The 21,310-nt window shown below is 39.8% G+C and overlaps 2 protein-coding genes across 3 annotated transcripts in view; one reads left to right on the top strand and one right to left on the bottom strand.

The window, feature by feature from the left end:
* The window catches only part of LOC134821246 (trafficking protein particle complex subunit 10-like), a 107,784-nt gene that overhangs the window by 50,121 nt on the left and 36,353 nt on the right, over positions 1 to 21,310 (bottom strand). For both annotated transcript variants that reach the window (XM_063831949.1, XM_063831951.1), the window contains exons 2-4: positions 20,888 to 21,002; positions 8,831 to 8,949; positions 8,436 to 8,521 (exon numbers count right to left, since the gene is read on the bottom strand). In XM_063831949.1, coding sequence (XP_063688019.1) covers positions 8,436 to 8,521; positions 8,831 to 8,949; positions 20,888 to 20,930 — 248 coding nt within the window. In that variant the 5' untranslated portion in view covers positions 20,931 to 21,002. The remainder of the gene's footprint in view (positions 1 to 8,435; positions 8,522 to 8,830; positions 8,950 to 20,887; positions 21,003 to 21,310) is intronic.
* On the top strand, positions 5,277 to 7,880 carry LOC134820771 (uncharacterized). Its single transcript, XM_063831360.1, has 3 exons — positions 5,277 to 5,477; positions 5,748 to 5,877; positions 6,112 to 7,880. The coding sequence occupies exons 1-3, from the start codon at positions 5,277 to 5,279 to the stop codon at positions 7,602 to 7,604; spliced, it is 1,824 nt and encodes a 607-aa protein (XP_063687430.1). The 3' UTR covers positions 7,605 to 7,880.

Genomic DNA, 21,310 nt, shown 5'->3' with positions numbered 1-21,310 from the left:
ATGTCAGAATCAGTATGTCGGGTGTCGCTTAATAAGTTAGTCTAGCGTAAACCTACAAATTATTGTGTCACATTGGAAATGTCGGCACAAAGAACCGTCTCGCAATATCTCACGATACTACAAGAGTTCATTATGCATATCATCATCATCATGTTATTTCAACTTGTCAGATGATACAGGTTAATAATTTCTCGTCTCAGTCTCGAAATCGCCCTTTTTCTAGAAAGGATGGATTAGAGAAGCTGGCTAGACATGATAATGAGTCTTCAACACTCAAAATATAAAAGTTGTGTATTTTTTAAATCTTCCCATTTAGCTACAGAAACTGTCAGCTCCAATGTGTGAAAATTGCTCTAAAAAACACCGATTATTATTACATATTATATGTCTACTGCATCAGCCACTGGATAATATGTGGTCAATCCTTAACGAACAGAATGCCACTCATGTCATATCCAAACCATCCACCTTATATTACTTATTCCACGAATAATGTCAGATGAAATTATCATCTTCAGTTGTCGATCCAAAGGAATGGTCTGAAACCACGTAATCACGATCACGTCCAAATTATGAAGAGAATAGGTTGCGGAATTTCGACACGTGCAAATAAAATAGCCCAGGTGCTGCCCTACCTACAATAAAAATAGCCCATTCATTAACAATCGGTATGTGTCTTAGATCACACTGTCAGACCAAGCTCAACTCAAAAAATCATTTCATTAGTTCCCAAGGTTAACAATTATTTCACATGAGACAATTTCTACAGATATAGACTTTAGACACGTGAAATAGCTGGATGATCTGCCTCTAAACAATTCCAAACCTATATCTCTCTTTAAAGCAGTTGATTGGTAATAAAGAAAATGCTGGTGGTCTATCTCTATACTGGTGGTCTATCTCTATTCTTTATCACAAAAGGGCAAATTTGCATTACACCAAACCTGGTAACATTGATCAGTCAGGATTCTATAGCCCTAGCAATTGTTTTGGTCCAATCCATTGCTTCAATATGTGGTATGGCTCATTCGGCAAGGCGTATCCCAAGCTTTTGTTTCCTTATTTACTGTATTTCCTGTACAGCAAGCACAGGAAATGTTAATGGTTTTTAATAGGATAAAACTGACTAATTTTAAGGACATAAAGTCACATTTTCTTTTTGTTCTCGACTGTCTAGTAGACAACAGGCCTCACCAGTGATCTCATTGATCTAAGTTTTATACCCGCTCGTAGTCGTGCTCACTATTCGTATGATCTATAGTAGTCAACACAACCGTGTGTTACTCTTTATCGTTGCGGGACTCTACGGCGTAACTCGTAAGACTCTAACCCTAACCCTAACCCTAACCCTATCCCTAACCTTAACCCTAACCCTAACCCGATGTAGAGTCTTACGTCGTAGAGTATTACGCCGTAGAGTCCGGACCCCGTCGTTGCTTGATATGTAGTTACTAGAAGCTTGGTCACACTACAATTCTTACGATATTCAGATAATAGTTATAAGTTTATATATAAGTTTACTGACGTAACTGTAGTCTGACAGGGCTGACTAACAGTCCCCTTTCGTCAGTCATATAAAGACAAATGACAAGTTCTAAATAGTAAAATATCTCATTGAACAGTAGTAAATGTTAGACATGTAATATCATCTTATTGTTAGATTAGACCCCCACCATACACACATAGTTAAATGCGGCGCCTTAATATTTTAGTGAGATATGCGACATGCGTCAATGCTCATACGGCAGCATCCAAGATTCCAAGAAGCCCGACCACTAAGGGTAGACAACTCTAAAGCTCTAACAACTTTGAGTTAGGGTTATGGACCATAACCCTAAGCCCTAAAGTTGTCTACCCTAATGTCTACACATAGTTGTCGGCCTTGGATACTATCGGGTAGTCCTGGATGATTGTGTTGTTAACAGCTGTTCTATGTTGTTAACACAGCTGTTAACAGCTGTTCTGTGGTTGGACAAACGGTGCCAAACTGTCATCTCATCTATGAAACTCAGACGACAAGCATTTTGACTTTTACAAGCACATCAGTTGAATCACATAGTTATAGTTCTACGATGTTATTAATTAATCATGTTGATTTAATAAGTGCTCATTTGATGAAGAGGTTAACCTCATTGATGCCCATGCCCATTTGACCAAAAAGTGAGGAATAAATGGGTAAGATTGGTCTCATTACAGAAAATTAACCGAGCGTAACTTTAAATCTTTACAATTTTACACCGAGCTATTCGCAGAAATTTGATACGTATATTTTGGTGACACTAAGGTATCCCTGCAAAAAAATTTCTCTAGGCTCTGTACTATATCGAAGGACTATCTTCTCTGCTTATGTCACGAGGGATTATAATATGATTACATTTAATTGAATATTTGTCACCCAAGTGCTCAAACATGAATTCTTCATTAAACGCTCAAAATTTCTAACGAGTAAAATTTGCTCGCACGAAACCAAACCCTGGTTACAATGAATATGGAGCGGCTGCGCGTCAAATGGGACCCCTCCGATTTAACTACTTTAACAATTTACAAGCATAGTACTGAGCCTCCTAAGGGCCAATAAGGGACATGGAATCAAGTCACGCGACTCATTGTTGAGGTTTTATTGGATAAATATTCTGAATAATTCAAGAATGCGATGAGGATGGGCAATCTCAATTTGATTTGTTTAATTAACAAAACATTATATAAAGTAAAATCCTTCTGATTCCCCTGGCTCTGTAGGGTGGGCGACAATTGACCCCCCGACAATTGACCGTAACCGTAACCGTAACCGTAACCGTAACCGTAACCGTAACCGTAACCGTAACCGTAACCGTAACCCTTACCCTAACCCTAACCAAAACCCTAGCCCAAACTCTAACCTTAACCCTAACCCCAACCCTAACCCTAACCTTAACCCTAACCCTAACCCTTACCCTAACCCAAACCAAAACCCTAGCCCAAACTCTAACCCTAACCCTAACCCAAACCCTAGCCCAAACCCTAACACTAACCTTGTCGGGGGGTCAATTGTCGTACTTAGCTCTAGATTTCGCGACAATTGACCCCAATGTAATTACATAGGGGGTCAATTGTCGGGGGGTCAATTGTCGGGGGGTCAATTGTCGCGGTACGGCTCTGTATTGGTTGCACTTTGTCAGTTATTCTGTCATTATGACCCCCGCTCTAGAATTATAGTCAAGTAATATGCCAGGTCTTTTGGATATGATCTCAGGGCCCAGTAGCAGTAGCAGGTCTCTAGATCCGATGTTATATGCTGGGCCCTTTTGTTCAGATACTAGGATCCAATAGCAGGTGCTATACTGAGGGGCACTAAGAATTGATCACGTGACCAAATTCGACAGCTCAAGCTTCCGCGCTGAGCTACCAAATTTTAACCTCTATGTTACCAAGGACAAGTAGATAATTATTTACAAGAGCTGGGGCGTTTACACTAACAGTTCCTCTTTATAATATCATTTAGACCTTTCTAAGTCCCGCAGTTAAGTAATTTAAAGTGAATTCGTATTTTCACGTGCTTTTGAGCGAGTTGTTGTGTATGTTGTGGTGGCGAGGACGTTCTTGTAAAGTTTTAACAATTTGTAAATCTCTTTGCCATTTTAGATTTTATTTTCACGGGTTACTTTTCAACACCTCTTATATCAGTGTTATTCTTGCGACATTTTATTGATTTATTTGTTGGGCGGGGATTTATACTAAAGTTAAAGCAGGCTCTTAGGGGATTTGGTTGCGGTATGGATAATGGCCTGGTGATAGGATATAGAATATAAAGTGCAAACATTGGGAGGGGGGGGGGGGGTGCAACCATATTAAAGTATATTAAAATGTAGGTTTTTTCCAATTTTGACCCGGGGATATACTTTAATATACTTTAATATACTTTAATATATTTTAATATACTTTAATATATTTTAATATACTTTAATATACTTTAATATACTTTAATATACCTATATTATTTTCTTTAAAGGCCTATAATGTATAGATTAGATTTGCCTTTCATGTTAAGTTAGTCTTGTTCAAAGATACTCATACTTGACCAATTTATGTGCCAAAATATATCAAATTTGGTGCATATTCCCAAATATGGGTATATGGTTTTTGATTCATAACTTAGCCATTTTTGTCCAGTCTCGATGAAAATTCAAATACAAGTTCAGGGGACCACTAGCTACAAGTAGAGCACCTTAAATCGGAGTTTTGGGAATTTTTAGGTGGAAAAGAAAATAGTAAATTGGGGTTTTACTGTACGCGGTTTCGAGAAAAACGAAATCGTCAGGAACCTGTTCAAAGCGTGACGTCATGGTCGGTATTGCGAAATCCTTATTAGAGGCAATTCTATTTCGACTGCGTGGGGTTGACTATTAAGTTTCTATAAAGAAGGTGGTTGGCAGAACCACCTGTATTTAATTGCTATTGTTAGAATAGTATTCTACCTATTCACAAACTTTATCATGTCATTTTATTTAAATATCACTATGATTTAGGCTTTAGCTAATGATAATCTACAAGCACTTACCTGGGGACCCCAGGCTATAATGTTCATAAACATATAATAATAAAGATTCTGCCGAATAAAGATTCGGCGGAATGACAGGCTGAGCGCGGCCCCGTAAACAAGCACCTGCTCAAATTGCCTCTTAGATTCGATCATTAAATCGATTCAATAATTTCTCTCATAACAGCAGAATAGGCATTAGTGCCATAATATATTTGATTTTGTTGCCATCACAAATATACATAATATACTAATAGTACAGTAACATGTAGTATATTTCAAATTATTTGCAGCTGACAAACCTGGTAATGAACACACATGGCTCAGATTTGTAATTTTTGGCAATAAAAAGCGCGAGCCAAAAGCTATCACATTTTGTTTGTATTTCCAAATATGGGCATATAGTTTTTGGCTCATAACACGGCCATTTTTTGTCCAAACTGGATGTAAATTAGTGTATGAGTTCAGGGGACTAACAAATGGCTTATCTTGTAAATCTTAACGAAGAATATAAATCTACTAATTGTAGGTATATTAAAGTATATTAAAATGTAGGTTTTTTTCCGATTTTGACCCGGGGATATACTTTAATATATTTTAATATGGTTGTCCCCCCCCCCCCCCCCCCCCCCCCCAATCAAGGATCTTGAATCATTTTAAGCTCATAACGCTGTTTTAAATTCCTGATTGGGTCATATTTTGGCAATAGATTGTACTTCAATCTACGAGTCCTAAGATAACTATACTTTCTATCAGAGACATGGCACTGTTCAGTGAAGGAGGAGGAAGTTTTCCAGATGTTGCGATAATCGTCGGTCTCCTCGTATTTTGCCTTATCTCCACTGCTGTTAATCCGGTAGTGTTCATTTATAACAGCAGAAAGTTAAAGTCAGTTCCTCAGTTCCTGTTCAGAATGCTAGCTGCAGTGGACTTTTTAACGTGCCTTGTCATTCCTATCTCGGTAAGTAATGGAGCTGAACACTTTGTTAATGAACTGAAAATGTTTATTGTGCTCGATTTGTGTACCACTTTATTGCTATAGCCTTCCTGTGAATAGGGACCCAATATGGTAAAACCTTTGCAGTAATTGAGTAATTGCCATATTCGCTGATACAGTTTCCAGATGAAGAATGTGAATTTCTAATAATATTATCTAATTTCTAACAATATTAACTAAAACTATTCAAGGTTCAGAGACAAAATATAGAGAACCATCTAACATTTTTTTCAGGTCAGTGTTAACGTATTGAAACTTAACGATCAAGATCAAGAATGTAATACAGTAGACAACAAAACAGTTTGTCCACCACCCCCATATCTGGAGGAACATGATGATGTTACTTTAACAGAGAAAATAATGGGTGAGTGAATAATTGGCATACAAATTACAATTAGCTAGAATCCCAACAGAAATACCTGGCATAAAGTAGTCAACATACTCTAATGCAGTAACAGCTTAAGACAGTGGTAAGCTTGGAAGACGAAGTATAAAACACTAACAGTACAGTAAATATTAATCAATACTGATATTAATACTATTAATAACAAGTATTAATATATCAATCCTGATATTTATAAAAACTACCCCCTGCCAGGAATAACCACGTGGACGCTCCTCATCACACCCCCTATGATAACAGCTCTCCTCGCCACCTCACGGTACCTACAGACCCGGTACCCTCTCCGCCGGCTCAAGCTCCGCTACATCATCGTCTTCCTCTTCCTCTACCTGGTGTACGTGGTGGTGTGCCTCAGCTGTCTGTTCTTCCAGGACCACACTCGTTATTACTCCCGGATACAGTCCGTGTGGAATGTATTCCCAGGGTTGGATATGCTGGGTACGGTTCTAGCGTTCACCGCACCTTGTATCGTGTGTCAGGTCCTCTCTGTTTTATTCTCCCTGCTCACTGTCTTGGAACTGTTTAAGAGTATAAGGGACCCAGCTGCCGTGCAACTCAGGAAACATGGGTGGAAGTGTAGTTTGAAGATCCTTATAACTAACTTTGGGAGTATCCTCTTCATGGTATTTTATTTAGCCATGATTAAGATCGCGGGGGTGCAGAAAGAGCGTACTAAAACGGACTGCATACTTTATCTTATGTATTCAGTGGCTGTTCCTGTGTTTTTATCTGTCTTTAACCCTGTTATATTCGTACTCTTTACTCCGCAAACTTTCATAATGGCATGGCAGAAGTTCGCTCACCGGCAGAGTATCCCCTCGAGAGTCCAAAGTATAGACTTGCTGAACATTCACCCTAAACCTCACACTGCCATAGAAGCCAAGACTGACACCCCAAAAGTCTACAAAATCGGAAAAACATCAACAGTATGCCAGGTAAAGCAGATCAGCGAAGTAGACCTCCAGAACATGGTGTACAGTAACTTCCACACGATCAGGAAGGAGACGCAGAACAACGTGTTGGAGAGGATGCAGAGTCCCGTGGTGTTTGATCTGAGCGAGGGTGGTGACAGGCAGAGGAGGGTCAGTCGGTTTATGAGCATGGATCAGAGCGAGAGTCTCATCTCCCCGCTGAGTGGGGCTGATGACAATTTCTCTGTGTTCAGTAGAAATTCCTCAGTTAATGTGGGAAGGCGGGACACTGCAGCTAGTAGGGGTGGGAACAGTAGGAAAGACTGTGATGGTGTTCTGGATACAAGGAGTTTCCCTAATGTAGCAGTGCTCAATAAGAAAGCACTGAGTGCCATTGCTGTTGTAGCCGAAAGAGAAAGTGAAAGCAAATCTGAAACTAACTCTAACAAAGAAACTGAAAACAAACCTGGTGCTCTTACTATTGATAAAACTGACATTAAACCTGAATGTGTTTCGGTCGAAGATATCATTTTGAACGCTAAAGTAAGTGCGAGTAGCGGAGAGCTTACAGAAGACGAGGTGATTGCTGACATAATCGCAGCAGTGGAAGTAGCCGAACCTCAACGAGCGTTTGAGACACTAAAACGTGAGGATATATTGAGCAACAGTGATAATATGAGTGATGGAGACTTGAATGAATTTGATTGGGAAATCGAAAAGGAGGCGGTTTTAACAGCGCTGCGAAGTAAAATAACTAATACTATTGATAAACGTTGAATTTAACTTAAACTAACAGTTTGGACAGTAATGAAGAAAGGGTTATTGTTAAGGTTTTTGATATTTTGTCATTTTTCAGTTTTTTTTTCCTCTATAAAGTTATAAATCACCTTCGTCGTAACATAACTAGAGAATTTTTGTTTCTAATTTCGAGTTTACTAGTAAGTATATGAAGTGGAAGGGAGATAAAAGTACGGCTGGATACGGAAATTCAGCATCTATAATTGTCACTCCGTTATTTATTGAATTATATTTTTAATTCTATTAAATCCTGTCGAAGACCAATTGTAAAGGAAATGCGTCACGACTCAAGATCAAAATATGTACCATTAACACTGATGACAAATCACAAAACATATTTTGACAGTAGATATGCAGTTCGAGCATATGTTCAAGCATTTAACTTAAATAAGAAAAGAAGTAAATACTAAATACCTGTATGAGTCTGATAAGAAAACAAGTTAATACCTGTATGAGTCTGATAAGAAAACAAGTAAATACCTGTATGAGTCTGATAAGAAAACAAGTAAATACCTGTATGAGTCTGATAAGAAAACAAGTAAATACCTGTATGAGTCTGATAAGAAAACAAGTAAATACCTGTATGAGTCTGATAAGAAAACAAGTAAATACCTGTATGAGTCTGATAAGAAAACAAGTAAATACCTGTATGAGTCTGATAAGAAAACAAGTAAATACCTGTATGAGTCTGATAAGAAAACAAGTAAATACCTGTATGAGTCTGATAAGAAAACAAGTAAATACCTGTATGAGTCTGATAAGAAAACAAGTAAATACCTGTATGAGTCTGATAAGAAAACAAGTAAATACCTGTATGAGTCTGTTTCCGCATCGGTCCAGAAGATGTGTAACATTGGCTGTTTGTTGAGATCTTCGTTAGTCTTTGTAACTGCTACCTGTCAGAGAATTAAAATAACAATCAATATTCACTACTGAATTAAATGGCTTAGGGCCTTAATAATAACAAAGTAAATGTTTTTAAGTTTAACTGGATTGAAGTTTAATCTCCGAATTCCCACGCCTACTCCGGGTCAGTATGTAATCACTTTTTGAACAATTTTTACCCCCCCCCCCCCCCTCCGTAATCAGTTTTACACTGTGTCAAAATTACACTGTGTCGTAATAATTTGGAAACCCCCCCCCCCCTCCCCCCTCGGCTGATTACGTAATACATATGTGAACGACCCCTATAGATATTGGCTCACCTCAAAGGGGTGACTGACGATGTCTATGTTGACTCTGTAAGTTTTGTGACCGTACATCAGGTCCGTGTGGTGTGACACGAGCTGCTTCAATAAATCCTGCTCCACCAGACCGAACACTCCTGAACAAAAAAAATTAAATATTTTTCCAAATTTAATCACAAATACTTTGATATGATAATCTAATATTAATTTCGCTGTAAATTTTTATTAATACCGTACCCCCTAATTGTGAAGATAAAAAAAGGAATACGAGGAACTTTCGATGATAGATAATCAAAACTAGTAAATAACAACATTACAGAAAACTAAAAAACAAAATTATAGCTTTTGTATTTTTGGATACATCGTTATTTACTAAAATATTCAATTCAATTTTTGAACTTTTTCGAAACACATTGGTCAATTCACTAAATCTGAGTCTATGATTAAATTCAATTATAAATACCGCTTCCAACAAATCAAATAAAAGGGCCCTGATCAGATAAGATTATAACCTGATAAGGAGGATTAGAACCTGTAAGACTGGCGGCTTCCAGAAAATCGAGGATGTTCAAAGGGTGTAGAATGTTCAACTTGACAAAATACCGGTGGAAATTATTTCGTAGGCCGTAAAATGACTCCTGCAGATCCAGTCTTAACCTTCAATTAGACATAACTTAACCTTCAATTAGACATAACTAGCTGAATTAGCTCTGATACGTTCGATTAGAACCTGTAAGACTGGCCTCCAGCTCGCCATAAAATGACTCCTGCAGATCCATTTTGTTGCTTTACTTTAAGGTTTTTTTTATACATATTTGATAGATTTACAGATCTGGCTTGACAAAAATTTTCAGAAAAAATCATGTTTGCGGGAAGCAAAAATCCGATGAGTTTTTTAGGGGGGAGGGGTAGGGGGTTGAGGGGGGTTGGGAAGGGTTGTCACATGACGAGAAATTTTTTGCAAAAATTAAACAATCTTTATTTGTTGATATTATTCACCCCTGTTGCCTAGAGTGGTGGGTCTGCACTTGAGAAGAGTGGGTCTGGCCGCTAGAATGTTGGGTCTGCAATCTAGAAGTGGGTCTGGCAACCAGAATGGTGGGTCTGCAATCTAGAAGTGGGTCTGGCAACCAGAATGATGGGTCTGTACCCTTAAAGAGTGGTCTGACAACCAGAGTGGTGGGTGTGCACTTGAGAATAGTGGGTCTGGCAGCTAGAATGGTGGGTATGCAATCTAGAAGTGGGTCTGTTAACCAGAATTGTGGGTCTACACCCTTGAAGAGTGGGTCTGACAACCAGAATGGTGGGTCTACACCCTTGAAGAGTGGGTCTGACAACCAGAATGGTGGGTCTGCACTTGAGAAGAGTGGTTCTTGCGGCTGGAATGGTGGGTCTGCAATCTAGAAGTTGGTCTAGCAACCAGAATTGTGGATCTGCATTCGAGAATAATGAGTCTTCACTCTAGAAGAGTGGGTCTGACAACCAGAATGGTGGGTCTGCACTTGAGAAGAGTGGGTCTGGCGGCTGGAATGGTGGGTCTGCAATCTAGAAGTTGGTCTAGCAACAGAATTGTGGATCTGCATTCGAGAATAATGAGTCTTCACTCTAGAAGAGTGGGTCTGACAACCAGAGTGGTGGGTCTGGACTTGAGAAGAGTGGGTCTGGCAGCTGGAATGGTGGGTCTGCAATCTAGAAGTTGGTCTGGCAACCAGAATGGTGGGTGTACGTTCACCCTTGAAGAGTGGGTCTGACAACCAGAGTGGTGGGTCTGGACTTGAGAAGAGTGGGTCTGGCAGCTGGAATGGTGGGTTTGCAATCTAGAAGTTGGTCTGGCAACCAGAATGGTGGGTGTACGTACACCCTTGAAGAGTGAGTCTGACAACCCGAGTGGTGGGTCTACACTTGAGAAGAGTTGGTCTGGCGGCTAGAATGGTAGGTCTGCGATCTAAAAGTGGGTCTTGCAGCCAGAATGGTGGATCTGCACTTGAGAAGAGTGGGTATGTCAGCTGGAATGGTGGGTCTGCAATCTATAAGTGAGTCTGGCAGCTAGAATAGTGGGTCTGAAATCTAGAAGTGGGTCTTGCAACATGAATGTGGGTCTGCACCCTTGAAGAGTGGGTCTGGCAATCAGAATGGTACGTCTACACTCTAGAAGAGTGGGTCTGGCAACCAGAATGGTGGATTTTCGCCCTAGAAGGGTGAGTCTGGAAACCAGAAAGGTGGGTCTACAATCTGGAATAGTGGGTCTGGCAACCAGAATTGCGGGTCTGCATTCTAGAATAGTGGATCTTCACTCTAGAAGAGTGGGCCTGGCAACCAGAATGGTAAGTCTACACTCTGTCAACCAGATTTGGGGGTCTATAAACTAGAATATAGGATATATGGCTACCAGAATTGTGGGTTTGGACAACCCGAATGCAATGGTGGGTATTCACTCTAGAATAATAGGTCTGGTGGGTCTACACTTTAGAAGAGTGGGTCTGGCAACTAGATTGGTGTGTCTGCAATCTATAAGAGTGGGTCTGGAAACCAGAATAGTGGGTCTGCAATCAAGGGAATCAACTAATCAAGATGAGTGAGTCTGGCAATCAGAATGGTGGGTCTGCACCTTAGGGTAGTGGGTCTGGAAACAAGAATGGTGGGTCAGAATTCTTGAATAGTGGGTCTTCACTCTAGCTAAGAGTGGGTCTGGCAACAAGAATGGTGGGTAAGAATTCTAGAATAGTGGGTCTTCACTCTAGAAGAGTGGGTCTGGCAACCAGAATGGTAAGTCTACACTCTGTCAAGTGTCAACCAGAATTGGGGGTCTAAACTAGAATATAGGATATATGGCAACCAGAATTGTGCGTCTGGAGTCTAGAGTCTAGAATAGTGGGTCCGGCAACCCGAAAGGTGGGTCTTCACTCAAGAATAGTGGGTCTGGCAATCGGAATGGTGCGTCTACACTCTAGAAGAGTGGGGCTGGCAACCAGAATGGTAGGTCTTCGCCTTAGAAGAGTGGGTCTGGCAACCAGAATGGTGGGTCTGCATTTTAGAATAGTGGGTCTTGACTCTATACCTACTAGAAGAGTGGGTCTCCTCTCTAGAAGAGTGAATCTGGCAACCAGAATGGTAATTCTTCACTCTGTCAACCAGAATTGGGGGTCTATGAACTAGAATATAGGAGATATGACAACCAGAATTGTGGGTCTGGACTCTAGAATAGTGGGTCTGGCAACCAAAATGTTGAGTCTGCACTCTAATAGAGTGGGTCTGGCAACTAGAATGCAGACACGTAGCCAAGGGGAAGAACCCAAAAAAAATAAACCCCCTAGTCCCCATGGTCGCCTGGTAAGTGGGCTGTGTTTATGACTGTTTGATTAAACGACACGACAGGCAGTCGACTTTAGCATTTCGTAAATTATTCCCAAATCCCACTATACAATATGTACTTATTCCATTCAATGTGACAAGTACTGAGTTCCCCCCTAGCCCCCAACTTTGTATTATTGTGATGTCTGAAATTACAAATTTCTAATGCCAAATGTCGTCTGAAACACCCTATTTCTCAAAAATTTTCCGGGGGCTGCACCCCAACTTTGTATTATCGCCGTCCTACAAATTTCTTTAATGCCTAATGTCGTCTAAAACAAATAATTTCTAAAAATTTTCTTGGGGGCTGCGCCCCCCCCCCCCCCCCCCAGTCCCCCAACTTTATATTATTGTGATGTCTGATTATTACTGCGCCCCCCAGCCCACCAACCTTGTATTATTGTAATGTCTGATTATTGCTGTCCCACAAATGTCGTCTGGAACACCCTATTTCTCAAAAAGTTTCCGAAGGCCAGGGCTGCGCCTGCCTAGCCCTCCAACTTTATATTATTCTGATGTATGATTATTGCTGTCCTACAAATTTCTTTAATGCCAAATGTCGTCTGAATCACCCTATTTCTCAAAAATTTTCCGGGGGTTGCGCCCCCAGCCCACCAACCTTGTATTATTGTAATGTCTGATTATTGCTGTCCTACAAATGTCGTCTGGAACACCCTATTTCTCAAAAATTTTCCGAAGGCCAGGGCTGCGCCCCCCTAGCCCCCCAACTTTGTATTATTGTGATGTCTGATTATTACTGTCCTACAAATTTCTTTAATGCCAAATGTCGTCTAAAACACATAATTTCTCAAAAATTTTCTGGGGGGCTGCGCCTTCCCCCCTCCCTAGCCAACCAAAGGAGCTTCGCCCCGGCTACGTGTCGTGTCGGGCTACGTGCCCAGAATCGAAAAAAATTAATCTTTAAATGAATAACGGAACCTTCATTAAGAAGTTACGAGATGATAATATAATTGGGAGGCAAAGTGGGTATCGGGCTTGGGGCTCATAATGCGCAAAATTTGGCCGCTGTCGAGTGGGTCTGCCTAAAATTCACAGATCTAGCTATGGGTCTGAGACATTTGTTTAAAAAAAACCTTACTTTACTTCCAGTTTCCAGTTTGCTACTGTTGTGGCGTCCTAAGAGCTCTCCTGATCATCATCATAACGTTCCCTCTTAATTCCAGGCTTCTAGATAACATGATCAGTGGTGTCATGAGTGCGTTTAGCAGAGGCATCGTGGTGCTTATCATCAATTTGCAAACCAGTACTGCAAAGGGATCTCCGATGTCCAAAGAAAAAGGACTTTTGTACTTTATCTGCATGACGACTATTCCGGAGTTACAAATCAAGAAGACAGCAGAGAGGATGGAGACAGTAGTATTCACATGTGACCAATTTGTGACCACTGGAAGATCAGGGTCACGCGCACGAGTTCTGATCCAAGTGATGGAAAATTGGACCAGGAGGCAGACCAGAACCAACCCAATAGGAGCGAGATACAGCAACCCAATTTGAAAATCTTTTATCATCACCACATCATCCACCCCATCGAAAAATGTGCCATTATGATGATACCAATATTATGGCCGACAAAAGTAAGCACCACATTCCACCACAGAACATCCCAGGGCTTTAAAGGCAGATCCACGTCAATAATATACCAGACATCAGCAGCACACAGTAACACTAGAAAGCTGAAGACAAGAGCCATTGCTATTTTCAGAGCTCCAACTTTGACCTGATGAAAAGGAAACGATATTTTAACCGTCCTTAAAACTGAGAGCACCATGTTCAAGAATATCGATGAGGCGTAGCCGAGAAGGGACAGTACGGTGTGTACTGCCACACATACGCTAACAAAGATAGCAGGTATCACGTCATATGATAGGAGGACAACACATATCATCAGAATCAGGTGACCGACACACGTGACCAAATCAGCGACTGTTATTAGGAGAAAAAGTTTGTTTGTGAGGGTCCCCCGATTTCGCCAGTAGTAGGATGAAACTGTGAAACAAACAGCTAGAACTAGGACACATAGCGGAATGTTTATCGGGACGACGAGTATAAATGCATCCTTGTAACGCTCTGTGAAGGTCTTGTTCGTGGTTTCCATCAGACTTCAAGAATAAGAGAGGGATCTTGGACGAAATATCAAACACACGCAAATCTATGAGGGATAGGATATTCAATGGACGATGGGTCATAGAATAGAGTTATAAAAACGACTCAATCAAAAATTTCACACAGGGAGAGCCGCCGAATTCGGATTGTAAAACTATCAGTTGCTCCATTTCACATTCCATTCACATTTCCACCTTAACTTTGACTTCCTGATACAAAAGAGATGACCTACAAACTCTTCACATGAACTATGGGATTGCACCATCAACCATTTATAAAATAATTGTTCGGGTATCAAAAGCATTAAATGATATTTGCATGGACGATTTTGTGCAGTTTCCGACAGCAGACGATTCGAGCAGACTACGTCTTATTAAGGATGGTTTCTGGGACTATGGTCAATTCCCAAGTTGTCTTGGTGCAATTGATGGAACTCAAATAAGAATCAAAGCTACAAAATCAAACGAGGAGATTTATGTGAATCGCAAAGGATATCATTCGATTAACGTACAGCTGATATGCTGAATGCTCGATGAATCAGGAAATCACGTCATGCACAGTGAAGTGGCCCGGCTCGGTACACGACAGCACGATATGGAACAATTTGCTCCCAGTTAAATCGCGGCTACACTGGATGGCTGATAGGCGACAGTGGTTATCCGCTTAGGGAGAAACTAATGGTCCCGTTCAAAAATCCAACCGCTGCAGGGGAAAAGAAGTTCAATAAGTCATTGAAGAGGTGCAGATCGGTTGTCGAGAGAACAATTACAGTGTTAAAATCCAGGTGGCGATGCCTGGGTTCCAGCAACACAGGGGGACTTCAGTTCACTCCAGAATTATCCTGCCAAGTAATTGGAGCGTGTATCATATTACACAACTATTGCATAAGGTGGAGGTTGCCGTATATCATATTGCCTCATATTCTCAATGACAGAGACGAGTCAGTGAGACACCACGACGAAAATGAGAAAGCTCGTGTTCTTTTTAAAAAAGGAAAAAATCAGCGAAATGAAATTATTAGATAATTTTTTGTACCAAAAAATGTTTGTAAAGTTTATTTAATTCTGTAATTATACTATTAGTTTGCAACCTTTCAAAAACTTGTCTCGGATCTTAGGATTGGATTTGCAAAAATTCATAAGACAAACTGCTTAAGAAAAGCTAAGACTGCAAAAAAAGCTGAGACAAAATTTAAGCGAACCTGAGATGTCAAAATAACCTAAGACAGCGAAAAATCCTGAGACAAAATTTAAGAAATCCCAAGACAGCGAAAAATCCCGAGACAAAATTTAAGAAATCCCGAGACAGCGAAATAACCTGAGACAAAATTTAAGAAATCCTGAGACGCGCGAAAAAACCTGAGACAAAATTTAAGAAATCCCGAGACAGCGAAAAATCCTGAGACAAAATTTAAGAAAACCTGAGACAGCGAAAAATCCTGAGACAAAATTTAAGAAAACCTGAGACAGCGAAAAATCTTTAGATAGAATTTATACAATAACCACAAGAATATACATGGATATTACATCTTTTTATTTCTTTCAAAGAATATAATAAATACAATATTACTAGGTATAGTAGGAATGTCAATAAATCAATAGAATTTGTCTGAAATCTCTATGTGCCTGCTAATGAAGTGAGTATCCTAGATCATATATTTACAGGTAGGACTGTATAATGGGGGCCCCGATGTTATAGCGGACATCATCCCCCTCCCTCCTTATGCCCCTTCTGAAAAGCTACGAAGTTAACTTTCTAATAAGTTACAACGACAACTAGTCTCTCGTTTTACTCCCTACTGTACTGGATTACTCGTCAATCCAGGTATATGAGTTCGAATCCCAGTGTCACCTAGTCTAGGGAGTAGCTAAGGATCCATTGGATCTATGCGATCTCCTCGATCAAATCAGCCGAATGATAGGAAAGTTAATTGAGGGTTAAATGAGGATGGGTACCTGTTAAAAGTTCAAGAAACTTCCTAGGATACCCCTTCAGTGCATACTGTAAACATAGTGCTATTAACTATTAACTATGAGTATATGTGAGAATGATCCTGAAACTCTGAAGATATATAGTCTAGTTGGGTTTTCCATATCAGCACAGTAGTGTACACAATCTTTGTATTTATCTCATGTGTTTTATCGTGTACACAGTACAGACAGTTTCAATTACATGCAGAAGAGTTGTTAATGTTCCCACTTCCCGACAGGGACGTAGCCAGGATTTTTCTTTGAGGGGGGCTGTCGGCGAGCGAAGCGAGCCGATGCGTCCAATCAAGCTGCGCAGCGAGCGAAGCGAGCAAGCTGTGGCAGGGGTCTGGGGGCGCAGCCCCCAGCGGGGTCCAGGGGCGGAGCCCCTTGGCGGGGGCTAGGGGGGCGCAGCCCCCCGGAAATTTTTTTCGAAACAGGGTGTTTTAGACGACATTTGGCATTAAAGAAATTTGTAGGACAGCAATAAACTGGGATTGAAAAGAATCAAGTACTCACGTAAATTTGGTAACTTCACAACAGCAATCTGCATTCTCCAATCAGAATTTACGACTTACTCAGGCCTCATCGTCTTAAGATTTTTACATTTCCTACGGTCTAGGGGACACTATTGACTATAATTATAGAAGTCTTCTAGAATGTTTGCTTGGATTTAATGACATATATTTACTAATCCACAGTTCAAATCTTTGACTGACTGCAGTCATAAACACAGCCCAGTTACCAGGCGACCATGGGGACTAGGGGGCTTATCTTTTTTCTGGGGTTCGATTTTTTCCGGGGGGGGCTGCCGCCCCCCTAGCCCCCCCCCCCCCCCCCTGGCTACGTGCCTGCTTCCCGATTACAATTATGACAAACTCAAAATAGAGGATTGTATGTGATTAAATATCAGCATCGAAAATTTTATAAGAGCATCACCTGAGTAGCTTAGCGGCTAGGCAATTGGCTTGTTTGAACGAGGTAGGGGGTTCAAACCTGCGCGATCACCAAGTAAACTTTTGCCCAGCACACAATTTTTTTCATGATAAATAGGAAATAAACCTTTGTACCTAGCGAGCCAGTGGCAGTAGCTTGAGCAAATAATTCAGATAGTAGCAAAAACTTAAGTAGTCCCAGTGCTCAGGATTGAGGACATAATGAAGAATAATCTGAAAATATCGGAAATCGACGAAATACACGACTATTTGAAAATTGAATCCGGAAAAGCACTTGCCAGTAACAAAAAAGCTAGGCTTTGACTCTACTTTGTAGATAACCGACTCCAGTACTCAAACTGAAATGGGCCTGGCTAGGTAACTCGAGCAGCGGTAATTTGCCGATGAATTTTAGCAAGCCTAGCTAGTCAATAAGTAGATAGTGTATTAAAGATACAAAGATAGTACTAGTAAAAATTCTTGTTTTCTTATTCGTACATTAAGAAAGGAATCTTTTAATCAGATATTAGGGAGGGGAAGGTGATGTCCGCTTTAACATCAGGGTTCTATTATACAGGCCTAGCTACCTGTAAAGCTATGATCTGGGATATTCACCTCATTAGCAGGTACAATCTAGGGCTTAGTACGACAATTAACCCCCCGACAATTAACCCCATGTTATTACACTGAGATCAATTGACTCAGTGTTTTCGCTGTCTCGGGATTTCTTAAATTTTGTCTCAGGTTTTTTCGCTGTCTCGGGATTTCTTAAATTTTGTCTCAGGATTTTTCGCTGTCTCAGAATTGCTTAAATTTTGTCTTAGGATTATTCTGCTGTCTTAGGATTATTCTGCTGTCTTAACTTTTGTACCGGTGTCTCAGGAATTTTTGCAAATCTAATCCTAAGATCCGAGGCTGGGGGAGGCCTTTTTAATATTTTGAGTTAGAGTTACAATTTAGGCACTTAAGTAACCTCTAGAGTCTAGACCATACTGACATTTTAAGTGAAAAATACCGCACTTAAGTACATACTTAGGTAAAATTCCCTACTTACCTTACTCGGGAATATTATAGCGGGTTAATTTATGACTGGGAAAATTAATGACTGGGAAAAATATGGCGGAATTTTCCAAAACCCACCAAGCATCAAAATGTATTACTATTAGTTTACCTTACTCGGGAACATTATAGCGGGTTAATTTATGACTGGGAAAATTAATGACCGGGAAAAATATGGCGGAATTTTCCAAAACCCACCACTTTATCCCAGTCATAATATTCCCGAGTAAGGTAAGTAAAAATACTTAAGTGCGATATATGGCTTAAGTTTTTGCACTTAAGTCTCATTTCAAAAATACTTTTTGTTTAACTTTTTACTTAAGTACCATTTTTGACTTAAGTACCGTTTCGGAAAGGACCCCCAGAATATGACATTTACAGTTTACTATACCTGTGGTATAATAGTAGGTATATAGTAGTAGTGGTATAGTGGTAGGATTTCACTAATATTACAGTTTAACTTTATAAACCACTGTGGTCACAGTGAGTCCATTTCATCACTGTCTGCGTTATGAATATAAACAGGGCAATATTTATAAACGCTATAATTTTCTCCTTCAAAGTGTAATCCGAACATGAACAGTAACTTTACCAGATATTACAGTTGCAGTATTAAGTATGGCATCCCACTCTAACAAAACCTTCATAATCTGTTCTGACTTTACGTCATAACACGTCATAACACGTCATAGCACGTCATAGCACGTCATAACACATCATAACACGTCATAACACGTCATAACACGTCATAAACTGCTACCCACCAACTACCGGGACTCAGAATTCTTGTTTACGTATGTTTTGAAATCTGTCATACTACAGATGTACAAAACCTAAATACGACTGAAGTAGACCAGGTTAGTTAGCGAGCAACTTATAAGGCTTCCCACCTCTTTGATTTTCTGCCAAGTTCCCGACAACATGCTCCCGACAACAGGATGCACTCTGCTATGTTGCCTAATAGCCCTGTTTACAACTTACACGCCCTGACTTTTGGCAGCACCAACTACCTATTACTATGGTACAACCTATTACTGGAACGTTTTTAACAGATGCCATTACGCGCACATGCCAATTCGTTGTTGTAGTCGTTCAATAGTCAATACAGCTTGCTATTGGCCGAATTTTATTTTGCTATCATCAAATATTTGCATTTTTAAAGTTCATTATCTAAAATATGCAAATCTAATTTTTTTTAGATGGTGCGACAGTGGCTTTTAGTAAGTCTAATAGGGATCGTGGTGAGTAAATTTGCCGATGTGACCCTCAACTTTAAAAACTCTGATCTCCAAGACCTGAAATTGTAAGTATACAAGTATGCCATGAACCGACACAGGCCTATTTCATATTTTGGTTAAATAGATGTCTGCCTCCTAGTGGGTGTTTTAACCTGTTCCATCATGCCCCAGTACATCAAAGCAATTCCAACTGCTTCGGAGACATTTTAATCTAAACCCCAAAGAAATCACAAAAAATACTTCATTCTATCACAGGATCGGAGGAGTGTTGCTATCAACTGAAGGGCAGGTTCCGGAAGAACCTAAGCGTCTAGTGCCCCTTACTTTCACCAGACTTGGCTGTAGATTAGGGTTAGACACGTTACTGACAGAGTGTGTTGACTGTGTTCCTATGCTTGTCGTCAACAAATGGGCTCCTTTTTTAAATGAGACGGTGAGACCGGGTTCTGGGAACATTTTGCAATTACAGAATGGATAATTGCTGAAGAGACGCTGAAACGGTTCAAATTTAATAGCAAAAGGGATAAGTATAACTAGCCCCCGGCCCGGCCCCCCTTACTTGTAACAATAACAATTAAAACTAATCATACTTGTATGTGGATCTATTTATATTTTTTCAGATGGCTACGTTGGCTGAGGTTGCAGCTGATGTCATTATTGTGGGAATTGAAGCTTCTCAGAACGTCTCCATTAAGGTAAAATATATAGATTTAGTTTAATTTTGGAATTTTAAAACTACAAGCTGTAAAGTTACCTGATGAAATTAAAATTTAAGATTTAGCTCATAAATCTTAAACATGAGGTTACAAAAGTTATGAAAATCGGTATCGAAATATATTTATGGCACGAATTTACTAACAGATATAACTAACTGGGCATTTTACTCGCAGGATAGTTGGACAGATATAAAGGGTGCGTCAGTTGTCTTAATAAAGCACGAGATAGCTAAAGAGACTGCCAACATGGTGGACAAAGGGGACGCAGTGTATGTGTCAATAACTACATCCTTCAGTAATCACCAGGTTTGTTGAAACTTTCATCCGGGACAAAAAACCATTACTATGGTTACTGAGGGTTGTACTTAATAAAAATCATGTGTCACAACTCACACGATAGAGTATATTATTAATTCGAGTAATTGCTGTTGGCATCATATTATATTAGTACTTCTTCGATTACTTATTTTCACTATTTATTGACGTACTTAATTCTGGTGCCTATAACTAAATTTCCCCCATTCCAGGTCCGTTTAACAGTTTCGAAGATGATACAACTGACACTGGCCATCCTTCTTGGCCTTACATGACGTGTATGACAAAAAGCACGGTTATGTTTTGCATAATTTATAATATGTTTTGCATAATTTGTAATATAACTAGCTGGTTTAATAGTTGGTCTTACCCTGAGAGCCTGCATGGGACACAACCAGTTTTCTCGAGCCCATCTTAGTGCAAATCGTCAGATTCCTTCCTTTGTAGTTGTTTTACAATCTACATTGCTGTTTACATTCGCTACACTGCAAATAGACAGTTAGAACTGACTACATTTTGTGTTACGTGTATTAATTTGAAATTTTCGAAGGATCCATCTATTAATACATGTCATTCATGAGATTTACATTGAAATTTGTTTGCTTCTAATTAATTTCGAATTAGATGGTTTTAAACAATTCAATACTCAATATTTAAACTTAGAAATAACATTTGAACACAACAATTGGTAACAAGATTAAAATTATGGTTAAAAAATAGATTTAAAAATATTTCTTCAATACTAATGTGCGAAAATAATATTTATCCATGCAGCACTGTTGCACTCTGCAGC

Source organism: Bolinopsis microptera, chromosome 9, assembly GCF_026151205.1.
Source record: "Bolinopsis microptera isolate Bmic1 chromosome 9, MBARI_Bmic_1.0, whole genome shotgun sequence".
Taxonomy (NCBI): Eukaryota; Metazoa; Ctenophora; class Tentaculata; order Lobata; family Bolinopsidae; genus Bolinopsis; species Bolinopsis microptera.
Note: the sequence above shows the minus strand (reverse complement) of the source record. Positions and strands in the feature narration are given on the sequence as shown.